The following is a 14,509-nucleotide window of genomic DNA, read 5'->3' as shown; positions in this document are numbered from 1 at the left end:
GAAGTATCAAATTTAAGTGATTCTGTGCATAAAACAAGCAAAAAAAATCTGCCAATGGGGTAAGCAACACTAAATTCAAGAAAAATTCATTCAAAAACCCATTGGCAGATTTTTTTCCTTGTTTTATGCACAAAATCACTTAAATTTGATATTTTTGGTCCGGAAACTGGACTTATTTTCTTGGGTCGTCTTTTGCTCATCAAGAAAAAGCATCTAAATTTAGGAATTTTTGAATGTTTTTACTGAAAACGAGACAAAAATACTAAGAAATGTTTTTCTTGAAATATTTTTTGCAGTGTAAGTGAATCTTGAACTTTTTTCTTGAACACTTAATTCATGAAAACATTTCTTACCTTATTGGCCGTTTTTTGTTTTTTAAGCACAAATTAACTTAAATTGTATATTTTTTGTGTGTGTAATAACTAGACTTATTTTCTAAGGTCATTTTGCTCATAAAGAAAATACATATTGATATTAAAAATGAAAACAAGACAAAAATACTAAGTAAGAAAGTCATTATTTGCAGTGTATGAAGCAAAAAAGTTATTTACAAAATTACTGCCGGCAAATTTTTATTACTCTGTGAACTAATCCTTCAAACTCGCAAGATGATTAGCGATATTAAAGTGATTCTGAAGTTGTTAAATGATGTGAATAATCCAGACTTGATATTCCCGGTTGACATCATACTCATTTCAAGTACTGCATTTTGTTAACAAGTTGACCAAAACCGTTGATCGAACAATTTGCCCATTGCACTATGATTTTATGCAATTATTCTGTTTTGTTGCTGCTAGTTGTTAAAGCTGTATTGAGATTTTAAGAAACCTGCCAGCACCTACCGTCTGCCGTTTGCAATGTTCAGACATATATTTAACTCTTCATGCAACCCTGTGCCAACATATTCCGTCTGGGAATTCCCTTTGATGAAATTCAGCAAATCCCATATGGCTTCTCAAACTCACTGTGAGCAATAATCATACATTTTTGTGGCTTTATGAAGAAAACAAACAAGCATGGTACCTCTTAGTTGCACTCATTGATCGGTAATAATGACTGATTTGCTGTTTGGGGAATTTTATGTGCATGATTTTAATTTGATTCTTTTGTACTGAGAAACGGTGTTTATTTGTCTGTTACAGAAGTCCTTCCTTTGTGTCGAATGTAAATGCCCTAATGCTAACTGCCTAACTCAAAAACTCATTAAAAACCTTGCTATTATTGCTGTAGCTTACAGTACATTAACAGTAGTTCTGTATTTTGTCAATACAATGGAGATATCTGTACTACTGTATTTAAACTGGTTCTGAATGTGACTCGGCGCACACTGTCTGTAGTTGAATATGGCTTGGGTCTTTTTAAACAATAATTTCTCAATAAAACAAAAAAATTCCTTGCCCTTTGACGGTCTGATGCTTGATGATTGCTTAGATTTATATTTATGCATTTGCCAGACGCTGCATTTCATCCAAAAGCGACTTACAAGGTTCAACCTTTTGCGCTGTTAATGCAAGGGAGCTATAGGAACACTTGACTTGGATGATTATTTTATCAGATACGTTTTGTTCCTTTATGTTCAGCACAATGTGTCATTTGGTATGAAACAATACCAGCACAATCTCGTGGTATTTCGTACGTATTTTATGAGGTGGCTAATTCATACGACCACATTCGGACGTTTTACAATTTGTACGATTTGCTTTCGCCCCTTTGACTTTGGGGTTATGAGTGCGGTTTCAGTATAATTTTTTAACGAAGTGAAGCGTGTTTTTGTACGATTCACTTTGTACGAATTCATACGAATTAGCCAACTTGTACAATATGTATGAATTATCATCCAATGAGGCTGTGAATACTCTGCCCTGTGCTTTGTCAATGTGATCTCATGAGATACCCGTGTATTTTTGCGTGAAGTGTGGTTGTATCACACATACATTTACCTACGTTTTCATATACACTGATACGTATAATATCAACATGTTGACAAAATGAATACATCAGTAATTTACGTATTAACAGCTTTACAGATGTACAGATTTGTTTGTATTCCTATTAACAATTATTAAAATCAAATAAATCTAAAATAAATCTTGACCGCATTACAGTTTCATATCACTTCGCATAGTTAACTGTAATAACGGACTAACAAAAACAACATGACAGACCATTTTCCGAGGCAATGACAGCACTGTTTAGGCGTCTCTCTCTCTCTCTCTCTCTCTCTCTCTCTCTCTCTCTCTCTCTCTCTCTCTCTCTCTCTCTCTCTCTCTCTCTCTCTCTTTCTATTAGCTTAATTAATAACTGCATTAGAATGCTATCAATGGCTTAAGCCTCCATTGCCAGCCTTAAAATGTCGCTTTAGAACAAGCAAATGAGCCGTTAGATGAGACGTGGAAGAAAAAGTCCTACTCACAATAGCGATGTAAGTACTAAAACCGGACGAATCCCTTTAAATATATCATGTGATCGATGTCTTGAGGTCTGGTAACAGTAGTATAAGCAGAATGATTGACTCCGGGCCATTGAATTGGTGAAGGATAATGCACACCCGAGGTGTAACGGCTACTCTGCTTCGCATCGTGACCACATCACCACCTTGGGTGTGCATTATTTTTCTAATAATTCAATGGCCCGTCGTCAATTATTCCTTACTAATATTCTGTACTTCATAAACTCTAGAGGGGACCACGGCTGCAGCACATCGGCATTTTACTTTTGGTACTGCTTTTGATATTTCACAATAAATAAGCTATTGTGATTATACTTGTCTGTCTACATGATTTTGTGTAGGTTTAGGTGAAAGAACTGCATTAGTGGCTTAAAATATCTTTTAAATGCTAGATTGTTATTATTGTTCATTAAATGTTTCTACATGTTTCTGTCCATTACATTACAGAAAACAAAAAAATATTATGTATTTAAAAAAACTTTGTATGAAAAGGGTTTGTGTTAAGGGTAAGGTTTGGGGTAGGGTGGTAACATTATAAATAATGGTTAAAGATATAACAACAATAGAACAAAAAATGGTTAAAGAAATTATACATCAACCTTTATGGTATAAAGATTTGTAAATGCTTTGTTTTGTAGCTGTAATAATGCGACGATTAAATGTTGCAAATATGTCTACATTGTATGCTTCAGCATCTATTTAAACACAAAAAAATACATTTTGTGTTTTTGAAAATTACGTATTATTACTATGTGTATTAACAGTGAGACCAGGCTGGCTTTGTACAAGGTGACACCTTTAGTGTTTTTGCTAAGAGAATTCTTGTCGCCGCTGTCACAGAGACTTGTTAATTAAATATCTAGGACCTAATTACATTTCAGGATAATGCAGACAGATGACATAATTCAGTGAAAGTCCACCAGCAAACCGTCTCTGAAAGGTCAGGCTGTCATTAGAGTGAACATAGTCACTTATAACACAAGACAGTGGAGGGCACCAGTAAGATTATTATGCAGACATTAAACACTGTATAATATATATAGAAATCTGTGACCCTGCTTGTGAAAACTCATTTTTTTGTGATTTACTGTTTTCTAAATAAAATCATTCTACATAAAGATAATTGTTTGAAAATATAACCTTGATATCTTTAATATTAAAAAATCATGTCAAAGATTGAAATCAATGATAGGAATGCCCGGCAGTGGACTGGCCATATGTCCACACTGTAAAAAAGTTTAAGTTGGTTCAACTTAAAAATATTAGTTGACACAACAATTTTTAGTCAACTAATTTTTTAAGTTAAATTAACTCAAAAAAGTATATTACCTGGTGATCTTAAAATTTTAAGTTGAACCAACAAATCTTTTTTACAGTGCAGAGTGCATCCTGCCGAGCCCGAGATGCTGGGAGTGTTTGGGGAATGAATTAATGGATAAATGCTATAATTTTTCTGTTGATTTTGGTGTTAAATATGAGCAGCATAAGTACATGACAAATTTTCTGATTTTCATATAGTAAACTATTGCTATTGAGAACCAGCTATTAAATCCTCAGATGATTAGCTGGGGTCAAAACCGGCCCTCCCTATATGCAAATTAAGCGGCTGCTTAGGGCCCTGCCACCACTAGGGGGCCCCCAAACTATGGTCCAATTACCGTAGACCTTTACCTGTGACATTTACTGATTCTGACTGGCTTGGACAACCCTATGAATGTTGGTAATGAAATGTTTGGTGCTGCTGATAAAGCAACAAGCAAGGATTATGATGTTTGATTAATGGCAAACTGGCAACAAAAATGACAGTGAAATGTCATCAGTGGGCTACAACGTATTTAATATACGTACACTGTAAAAAAAAATTCCGTAGAAATTGCAGCTGGGTTGCCGGTAATTTACCGTAGATTTAAATTTATGTTATTTACTGGCAACATTTTGTTCAAAGTCAAATGAACATTTAACATTTACAAGTCTTTGTCTTTACAGAGTAAAACTAAAAAAAAAAACAGGATCAAGCAAAACATTCAGGGAAACAAAATCTGAAGCAAAAAAACAGAAAAAGGTTGATGATGATTTCTGGTTCCCAGAATGCTTTGCATGAGGCTGTTATTGTATAGTTTTATTCTGTAAAGACAAAGACCTGCCAATATTCAAAATTCATTCAACCTTGAACAAACTCCTGCCAGCAAACAACATACATTCAAATCCACGGCAACTCACCGGCAACACAGCTGCAATAACATTGTAATTTCTACGGATTTTTTGTACAGTGTAGCAAAACCTGTCACCCAGTGTTGCTGCTTAAATATGATCTTTGCCCACTTGGCCCGCTGCCGCCACTTTACCTAGACTTGGATTTATTTTAGACCGCAAAAAATAAAGAGAGTCTATCATTCGGGTGCAGAAAAGAAGAAGAGTGATGATGAAAAGAGACAAGCACATTTTTTAGTAACATTTTAATGTTTTAAGTGTTAACGTTGCGTTAGGCCTAATTCTGTTTTAATGGGCACGTCATTAACATATAACCATTAGTCATTTTTTCTTATTATGTAATTCCACCAGCGGCTCCTGTCCTCACTAGTTTTAGGTGGGGCAAATTTTGGGTTGTATCATAGGCTATATGACTGACCTATGATTAACTGCTAGTGGCCTGATTGGTGCGCTCTAATTGGATTTAGCCTTTGTAAAAGCTAGAGGGGCAGATTTAAATCTGCCCATATGGCTCAGTTGTGCCTAGAATGGATACAGCCCTGGGAAAAATCTCGCCAGTTAAGTGCTGTTTTCATCCTAATCCTAACATCTCCCAGGAATTGGCCGTATCTGTATCCCCTCTAGCCAACCATATGGCTCTTTATTAGGGCTCGCTGCATTTCCAGTTTTCACCACAAATTTGGAAAAATTTTGGGGAAATGTTTGGGAAAATTGTGGGGCGCTATTGAGCTCGGGAGGGCAGAGGCAGCTTCAGCCCCTATCAGCTCAATCATTACACAAACAGTAGCCAACCGAGCAGTGCGCTCAATTTCCAAACATACTCATCTCACTTTACGACATAAAGTCTAAAAAAAGTTGAAAAATATTAGAGACATTTATGAGTTGGGGGCGGTTTCCCGGACCAGGATTAGCTTAATCCAAGACTAGGCCTTAGTTTAATTAGGAAATATAACTAGTTTTAACAAACATGCCTTACTAAAAACATTACCTGTGTGCATTTTGAGGTAAAACAAAGGGCACTGATGTATTTTAAGATATGTCAGTGCAAGTTGTTTTCAGTTTGGAGAGCTCTTAAAAGTGTTTAAGTCTAGGGACTAGTCTAATCCCTGTCCGGGAAACTGCCCCTTAAAGTTTAGATTTGATTAAGTTTATATAAAGTTCTATATTTTCAAGTGGATTAATATTTTGTTGGGGCACTGCCCCACCTTTACATAGACGAGCCGCGCCTGCTAGAAACAGTAATGCAGTTGTTTTCAGTGTTTTAATAGGGATATGAATAAATGTGTGCATGTGAATAAATGTTATTAAGTGCCAAAGTGAAAACAATCATTAAATCATTCTCAGACCTTTAATGAATCGAAAAACTAAAGTTTGTTTACAGGTTGTGGTAAGTATTTAATAATAAATTCTAATAGAGAAACCTTTTCTTTTACTTGTTTATTTCTTCAGGTCTATTTAATATATTTTCTCTGTTTTTTAAGATCTTCTAAATGTCTATAACCTTTGTATAGTAAGTCCCTGTATGGTCTGTGCTTAGAATTTAAAGGGACAGTTCACCTAAAATTGAAAGTACTGAAACTATGTTATTAAAATGTTTTGACAACCACAATATACTTGTAATGCTGTGTGTGCATGTGTGTGTTTACTTCCCAAAAACAGTTACAATTAATACAATTAATAATATATATTTATAACATAAATGTGTCAAAAATTAAGCATTGACAATAGTTAATTATATTGGGGACACTGAGGTGCACCCAATAATAAATTTTGCATAGGGCCCCACAAAGGCTTTGGCCGGCCCTGGCTGGGGTATACAAAACATAACACAATGTTGTAGCTTTTGGTGTATGTTACTGTACCTTAAAGATCTATCTAACATTTAACTGGTACAAAGTTGGTTGTTGGAGGCACACAATGGGTCCTTATATTGTACTCCAAAAGGTACAACATTTCAATGCGTTTCTATTCCCATAAAGATACAAATATGAGGGTCACTCTATGAAAATGGTGGCTTTCCTGTCCCAGCCCCAACCACCAGGAAAAACACTTAAAATTGTCAGATAATGACACAAAATATATGTTTTTTGTTTTAATTGAAGTGTTTTATTATTAATAAAACATATTTAAGACAGTTATATTGCAAACCATTTTTATATATATATCGTAGAACACGGTCAGTACCATGAAATTGGCTTGTCCCTCGGGTCAGGAGTCGTGGTTTAGTGCAGTGGTTCTCAAACTTTTCCAGCGTGCGGCCACCTTTGTGTACAGTGCATTCCTTCGCCCAAAAAAGAAAATTTATGACAAAAACAGTTCCAAATCTTCACAATTTAATTAAACAAAACATTAAATTATACAAAGTAGTGCTGCCTTATTTTTTTAGGTTTAATTTCACAGAATTCATGATAAATTAATGTATTTTATAAAAATTCCATAAAACTGGGGCCCCCTGGCACCATCTCGCGGCCCCCCTGGGGGCCCTGGACCCCAGTTTGAGAACCACTGGTCTAGTGACATATTTTGAGTTAAAAATATATTATTCTCCCCCTTTAAATGTCATAAAACAAAGGGAAGTAGTACAGTTATTTAGTAGACTACTTAAAAAACTAAAATATCAACTAAATATTATAAATAATTTACAGGGAATACCTGTCCCTCAATTTCATGTCACTTGTGTTACAATTTATAAAAACCACCAATTTGAAAAAAATCAACATCCTTGCCAACTTCTTCCTGCGTCAAACATTCATTGAAGGCATGGCTGTTTTGAAAAGCACTCTCTCCTCATCTTTTAGCAATTTGATAAATAATTTGATAATTTCATGCGAGGACTTAAGATGTGTCACTGGTGTTCTACAGTTTATAGTAAGGGGAAAGTAAATTTTATTAATATAATTTTTCAAATTGCATTATTAAGTGATTTATTTACAATTTAAGAAGTGTGGTTTGAGCTACTGTGGCCGCAATCTTAGATATGCCGTTTTGTCTGCAGATTTGTCACTGGTGTTATCGTCACTGGTGTTACTGTTGCTGCTTTCATAAGTAAGCAATTTAAGGATATCATCATTCAATTTTGATCACTCAACCTCAATTATTTCTAATGTTACAGCACAATGGTAGAAATAGAAAAAGGTCACACAAAAGAACTTTACGCATGCCTGTTTAAAGTAAATTATTACTGATCAAGACAATTTCTTAATATTACATTAACTTTTTCTGTCTTTGATTATGTATGCAAATTAAATAGTCAAAATACATTCTGGGAAACCTGAATTGTCATCTAAAATATAGGTAACATCAGTGACAAAAAAGCAGCACAAGCTTTTTTTAATGTAATGTAAAAATATAAAAATACATCATTTAAGTTGATTTATAATGTTAAGAGGTTAACTATTATCTGACTATAAGTTTTGGTATAAAAAAAAGAATTCCATTTTTAAAAAGTTCAGTTCAAAGTCTGTTCAAAAAGCCACCATTTTCGTAGAATGACCCGTGAACCTTTAAGGGTACCACCCAAGTAACAGAAAATTGACAGTTTTGTACCTTTTTCTGTGTGAAGGTTCAAATACTGTACATCAGATAAGTTTAATACAGATCTGTTCTGTTCAGTGCTTTTAAAAATGTACAATGTTCATATAATCAGTTTTAACGTGGTTATCATGGTTTTATTTTGTGACTAATTGTTGGCACTTGTTTTTGTTAAAACCTGAACCCTAAACATCCAGAGGATGGCAGTGTTGGTTCTTCAAAAACACAACTCACTATGAGTCATCTACCTCTTGCAAAGTCGACTAAAAGGTTTCTTCGTGTGCTGTTGCCATCTCATATCTACAGAACAATCATAAAACAGAAATTGATAGTAAAAGTGTAGTAAATATGTTTTTGGGGGCATATTGATTACTATTAGTAAAACCATGGTTAATGCCATGGTTTTTAGGTTTCATTTGTAAAACCAGAGTTAATTTATTCTTGTAAGAGAGGAGCTGGAGATCATTTTAGAAATATCTGCTTGGCATAATTGAGACATAACATTTTAGTATAGGTTTAAATTTAATATTTAAAGAATTCAGAGCTGACAAACTAGATGAAATACAACAAATGTATACATTTTCATAAAAATGCTCATAACATAAACTGTGATATTTTGTTAGGTATGATGACACCACTGCAAGTTAAGGAGACACGGTCTCGTGTAGACAAACTGAGTCAGCACAGCACACATCACTGAACTGTCCAGCCGAACAAACATCTACATAGTGGTCGAGTGCTATCATCAAAAGACCTCATTGCTTTATTTAATATTGTCTAGAGTTCACACTAGTCGTATAGATCTAATAATGTAACAACATGGAAAGTGCTAGTAACCATGACCATATAGCACATTTCAACACACGTGGTGATTTGCTGTTGACAGAGAGAGAGAGATGTCAGTTTTGACTTGTGTAGTCCTCGTAATGACCGCCGTCATCTAACCGGAATGAAGAAGTCTAGTTGTTGTTGAGGACCCACCATGATGCTGTGAAAGACAACAGAGATGCAAAACTATTAACACTGAGATTCAAAGTAAAAGAGAGTTGTCACACAATAAAGTTTATAACATGCATTTTCATCTGTTACAGTATTTTCATTGAGTTTCATAATTGTTTTGCTGTAATTTAATGAGCTATTCAATGGCAGTTTCAATGATGACACCATATACACTGTAAGCCCGGATAAGTTTAGTTTACTAAAAAAAATGAAGCAAAGTTGTTGCCCTAAAAAATTTAAGTAATGATTACTTAACAACTTGAGTAAAGTTTACTTACTGTAAACATATAAGCTGTTCTAACAACAATTTGAAGTTGAATAGACTTAAAACTCTTAACCTAGAATAGTTAACATTACTAGAAATTTGGAAAACCGTTGCATTAAATAACTTTAGTTAATTTTTAAGTAACTTTATATTACTTTAAGTCAATCACTGAATAAACGTGATTCTCCAAAAAACACACACAAAAATGTGGAGAGAAATACAATAAAATGTTCTGAACAGGGTTCATGTACGGAAACACTGATCATCTGGATGGTGACTTCACAAAATTATAATTTACAACAAAACAACATCAATAATATAAGAGTTTAAACCTATATGAATGAAGAGTTTCGTTGCAAAACGAGATAACTCCTTTTTTTTATTTTTCAGAAATCTCGTTTTTTGGTTGTGCATTCCAATTAATACCAATGCAACTGCAGTTGGTTTGTTTTGATTTAAACCTTCATAACTTAAAAATACAGCTAGCACCATAAAACAAAATAATAACATGATAACATAATAATAAACATGTTTTGACAAAAATGTTAAAAACGGATTTATCTCATTTTGCAACGAAACTCTTCAAATATTTAAGTAGTGAAAGTTTTTATCAGTTTTTATTCTGTGAAAAATCAGAAAATAATCCAAATATTCAGACGCAAAGGATTATGGGTATTCATCACAATATGAACTAATAATTTTAAGTTCAGTTTACTTGTATGTTTTAGTTTAATGGATTTTGTATGCTTAAAGTTAAATGAACTAAACTTTTTTAAGCTTTGGCTTTAAAACAAAATATTAAACGATGTTTGAAAATCGCTTTGGAAAAGGAGACGGGCCGACTACCAAAACACACTTATAGCCAATCAGCAGTAAGGAGCGTGTCTACTAACCGACATCCTTGCCGGGTTGCGTATGTGTGGGGCGGGTCTATCAACAGAAGGTCCAGAATCTATTGGGGTAGGGGCATGTTTGTTTAGGTGATTTCAAATATCAACATTGGCTTTCAAACATCGTGGACTCCGCCTTTAAGTGATGTTTACTTCATTGTTTAAGTAAAGACAATATTTGGTTTAAGAGGGTAGATCAAATGAACTGTGCTTCTGTATCACTCAGTCAGTTAGTAAAGCATTGTGTTACTAACCCTCAAGGTCATGGGTTCAAACTCAGGGAATAGACATAATAATGTATACCTTGTAATGCAATGGATAATAATTGGCTTTGGATAAATGCGTAAATGTAAACTGTTACATGAAACAGCAGCCATTCATGAGTGATAATGGTAGAAAAAAGGGTTTTGGTAACAAGAAAAACTAAAATTTACAGAAATCCATTGGAGTAAGATTTGACAACTGGCCTGTGCATTTTATTTTTGGTCGTATGCCATCTATTCCCATAAGAGAGCATTTGAAGTTCACCTGGAACCAGCATAGTTGTCATAATCTCTGGAGTCTCTAAAAAATCCACGTTGCCTCTCTGGAAGGTTTTGCTGTAATTGGTCTGGAGATGACTATAGAGACAGATATACAAAAACAAATGCGCTTGTCACTTTTGATAGTGATACTAAAAACCCAATATTATTATTTGTATTTATGTATACACAAGTTTATCCAAGGATTGTGGGAATTGAATCAGGGACTCACTTCTTCCACACGTTGGTTTGCTCCCAGAACTCATAAATGATGAAGCGGGATTCATTAGCAAGCCTCTGAACCGCGACACTGCCGGCAAAGTAGAGCCATTATAAGATTACCATCAAACATATCTGCTCAAAATGATTCCTTTAAGGGACATGTACAGAAGGCGTTCAATTGTTTCCAATGGAAGAGCTGCATTTTTTCCACGCTCGGCGCTGAGGACCCAGAGTTGAAAAATGTTCAACTTTGCGTAAAATGCTCAGCTTGTTGAGAAACCACAATTATTGTAAATCGTTGAGTTAAGGTGGTTAAAAAATTATGCAAAACATTAAATGGATGGTCAAACCAAAAATTGTGTTATCAGTATACTTTCAAGTCATTTAAAACACATAAGGGTGATTCTCATGAAACCATTGAAACACCACGGCACTAATGATTTTAGCTTTAAAATGTGTAATATAGTAACATTAAAAAGCATCAGAATTAACACAATACTGTGTTCTACCTTGCACAATGTGTAATTTCAACATAAGAATTTATAATTGTAAATTTTATCTCATTTTCTGCTGAAATTCTCATTACCGCAATGTGTCCGGCTGTGGTTGAACATGCGTTATGTTGTAATTTAATCAAATTAACATAAAAATATTAAGAAAAAAAAAGGATGTTTTGCTAGACTACTTTAGATGACAGAAAAAATATTTACTGAATATTCATGTATAATAATAATGAAGAAAAATTAGGAAAATGATGTGTCCATGCCTGATGTTCTCATCCTCCGCAACACTTTTTGAGAACAGTTTAAGCACACATACAGAATTTTTATAAAGTTTGATTTTGAGTGACCAAGCACATGGACCAGTTACTTCAAGATGGCTACCAGGTAAGATCAATTTTTTACAGTTAATTTGAAATATTGTCTTGTCAGAATGCTTACACGACATTTTGATTATCATCACCGCAACAGATGCTTATTAAATGTTAATTTAATTAATAGAAGCATAATACTTTTTTTTAAATGCATGTGCAGAATCTCCAAATCATGTTCTTTCAGGTTTGTCATGTCATTTTGAAAATATGTCAGTGTTGATGTTTTCTGACTGTTGCGGTAATGAGATTTTTTAGGACTAATTTTTTAAATTATGTTACAAAAAGTGTTAAATGATAAGTAAAAGTTTTTAAATTAATGTTCCCATTTACTCCAGACTTTGTTTTTCAATGTCTGGTGGGAAAAAAAGTACATTTGAGCAATTTTTACATTTTCATGCTTGACATTTTTCTTTATCCAGCTTTCTTTATCACATATGAAGCTTAAAATCAATCCATGCTTAATTGTATTGTATGAAAAAAGTGTATTTTGTAAATACACAATGTCCTTATATTTTCATTATTTGAAAATGAAAAGGAATAGTTTAGCATAAAAAGTATTTAAAAAGAATTAAAATATCAGGAGGCCATCAAATGCATGAAAGGTTGTCAGAGTGAGTGAGTCATTTGAGCCCTGGAGGTTTTTTCATAAGACAGATCTCTTCATTCCTGCTACTGTTAATTGGCCAATTAGCTAAGAGCTTATGATCAAACCAAAGAAAGGCCATCAGCAGTACTTTATGTGCAATGGCTCAGAGAAATCTAGAGTAGTGTTATTTAATGTGATCACTGACATTTTTGTTATGTCTCAGTTAAAAGTCAAACTTGGACTGAGGGCTTGTAAACACACGGTTACATCTTCAGCGTTTGCTGTTGTTGGTAAGCTGTGTGAGAAAATGAATTTATTACATGACGGATTTCCAGGTTTCAGGAGGTTTAAATTGGGATGGTTGGTATTTGTGGGCATCATCGCTTTTTAATAGTTCGCTCACGTACGAAACAGTGAGATGCACAGTGATCCACAAAATCTTGGTGTGCATCACACATCTACTGCCAAAAGTGAATTGTAATAACTGATTTTAATGAATTCCAAGACTTGGATGAGAATACAGATAGCTTCATTTTACCAAATGAGGTGAACTGGCTCCCACTGATCCTTCATGAATCTGTATGCACGAGGCTAATTAAGGGGTTTTGGAGGCAGGTGGATCTAGGTGCCTGGAAAAACTGCACCCCTCAAAATAATTAACCCTTTTGTAAACTGAATGCATATTATAAATATATAAATATATGTTAACATAAATGTAAAAAATGACATATTAAATAAAAACTAAAACAAGATAAACAAGCAAACAAACAGACAGAGCGATCTCCAAGTGAGTAGATAGACAGACAGACAAACAGAGACCAATACAGAGATACATTAACAGAAACAGAGATACATTAGAGAAAGAGAGAGGGCAGACGGATAGACAGACAGAGACAATTAGACAGACAGACAGATCTGTAAGTGTACTCACATAGACAGACGGACAGGCAGACATATACACAGAAAGACAGGCAGACAGACAGATACATACATACATAGACAGACAGACAGACAAACAGACAGACAGACAGACAGACAGACAGACAGACAGATAGATAGATAGATAGATAGATAGATAGATAGATAGATAGATAGATAGATAGATAGATAGATAGATAGATAGATAGATAGATAGATAGATAGATAGACATATAGATAGATAAAGAGACATACAGACAGACAGGCAGACATATACACAGATAGACAGACAGACAGATAGACATATAGATAGATAAATAGACATACAGACAGACAGGCAGACAGACATATACACAGATAGGCAGAAAGATAGATACAAAGACAGACAGACAGACAGACAAATAGATAGACAGACAGACATATAGATAGATAAAGAGACAGACAGACAGACAGACAGACAGATAGATAGACCTATACATAGATACATAGACAGACAGGCAGACAGACAGACAGACAGACAGACAGATAGATAGACATATAGATAGAAAAATAGACATACAGACAGGCAGACATATACATAGACAGACAGACAGACAGATAGATAGGCAGGCAGGCAGACAGATAAATAGATACATACATAGACAGGCAGACAGATAGACACAGACAGGCAGACAGATAGATACATAGACAGACAGACAGACAGACAGACAGAGAGATAGATAGATAGATGGACATATAGATAGAAAAAAAGACATACAGACAGGCAGACATATACACATATAGACAGACAGATAGACATATAGATAGAAAAATAGACATACAGACAGGCAGACATATACACATATAGACAGACAGACAGACAGATAGATAGGCAGGCAGGCAGACAGACAGACAGACAGATAAATAGATACATACATAGACAGGCAGACAGATAGACACAGACAGGCAGACAGATAGATACAGAGACAGGCAGGCAGACAGACAGACAGACAGACAGACAGACAGACAGACAGATAGATAGATAGACAGATAGATAGATAGAT

The 14,509-nt window shown here is 34.5% G+C and overlaps 2 protein-coding genes across 2 annotated transcripts in view; one reads left to right on the top strand and one right to left on the bottom strand.

Moving 5' to 3' along the window:
* Positions 1-14,509, top strand: part of gmnn (geminin DNA replication inhibitor) — a 228,615-nt gene that overhangs the window by 80,212 nt on the left and 133,894 nt on the right. The gene's annotated exons all lie outside the window — the stretch shown is intronic.
* The window catches only part of necab1 (N-terminal EF-hand calcium binding protein 1), a 45,777-nt gene continuing 39,447 nt past the window's right edge, over positions 8,180-14,509 (bottom strand). Inside the window, exons 11-13 of the mRNA XM_055219633.2 lie at positions 11,099-11,176; positions 10,874-10,965; positions 8,180-9,179 (exon numbers count right to left, since the gene is read on the bottom strand). Of these exons, the coding sequence (XP_055075608.2) occupies positions 9,151-9,179; positions 10,874-10,965; positions 11,099-11,176 (199 nt within the window). The 3' untranslated portion in view covers positions 8,180-9,150. The remainder of the gene's footprint in view (positions 9,180-10,873; positions 10,966-11,098; positions 11,177-14,509) is intronic.

Source organism: Misgurnus anguillicaudatus, chromosome 20 (assembly GCF_027580225.2).
Source record: "Misgurnus anguillicaudatus chromosome 20, ASM2758022v2, whole genome shotgun sequence".
Taxonomy (NCBI): Eukaryota; Metazoa; Chordata; class Actinopteri; order Cypriniformes; family Cobitidae; genus Misgurnus; species Misgurnus anguillicaudatus.
This window is presented reverse-complemented; position numbering and strand designations above follow the sequence as displayed.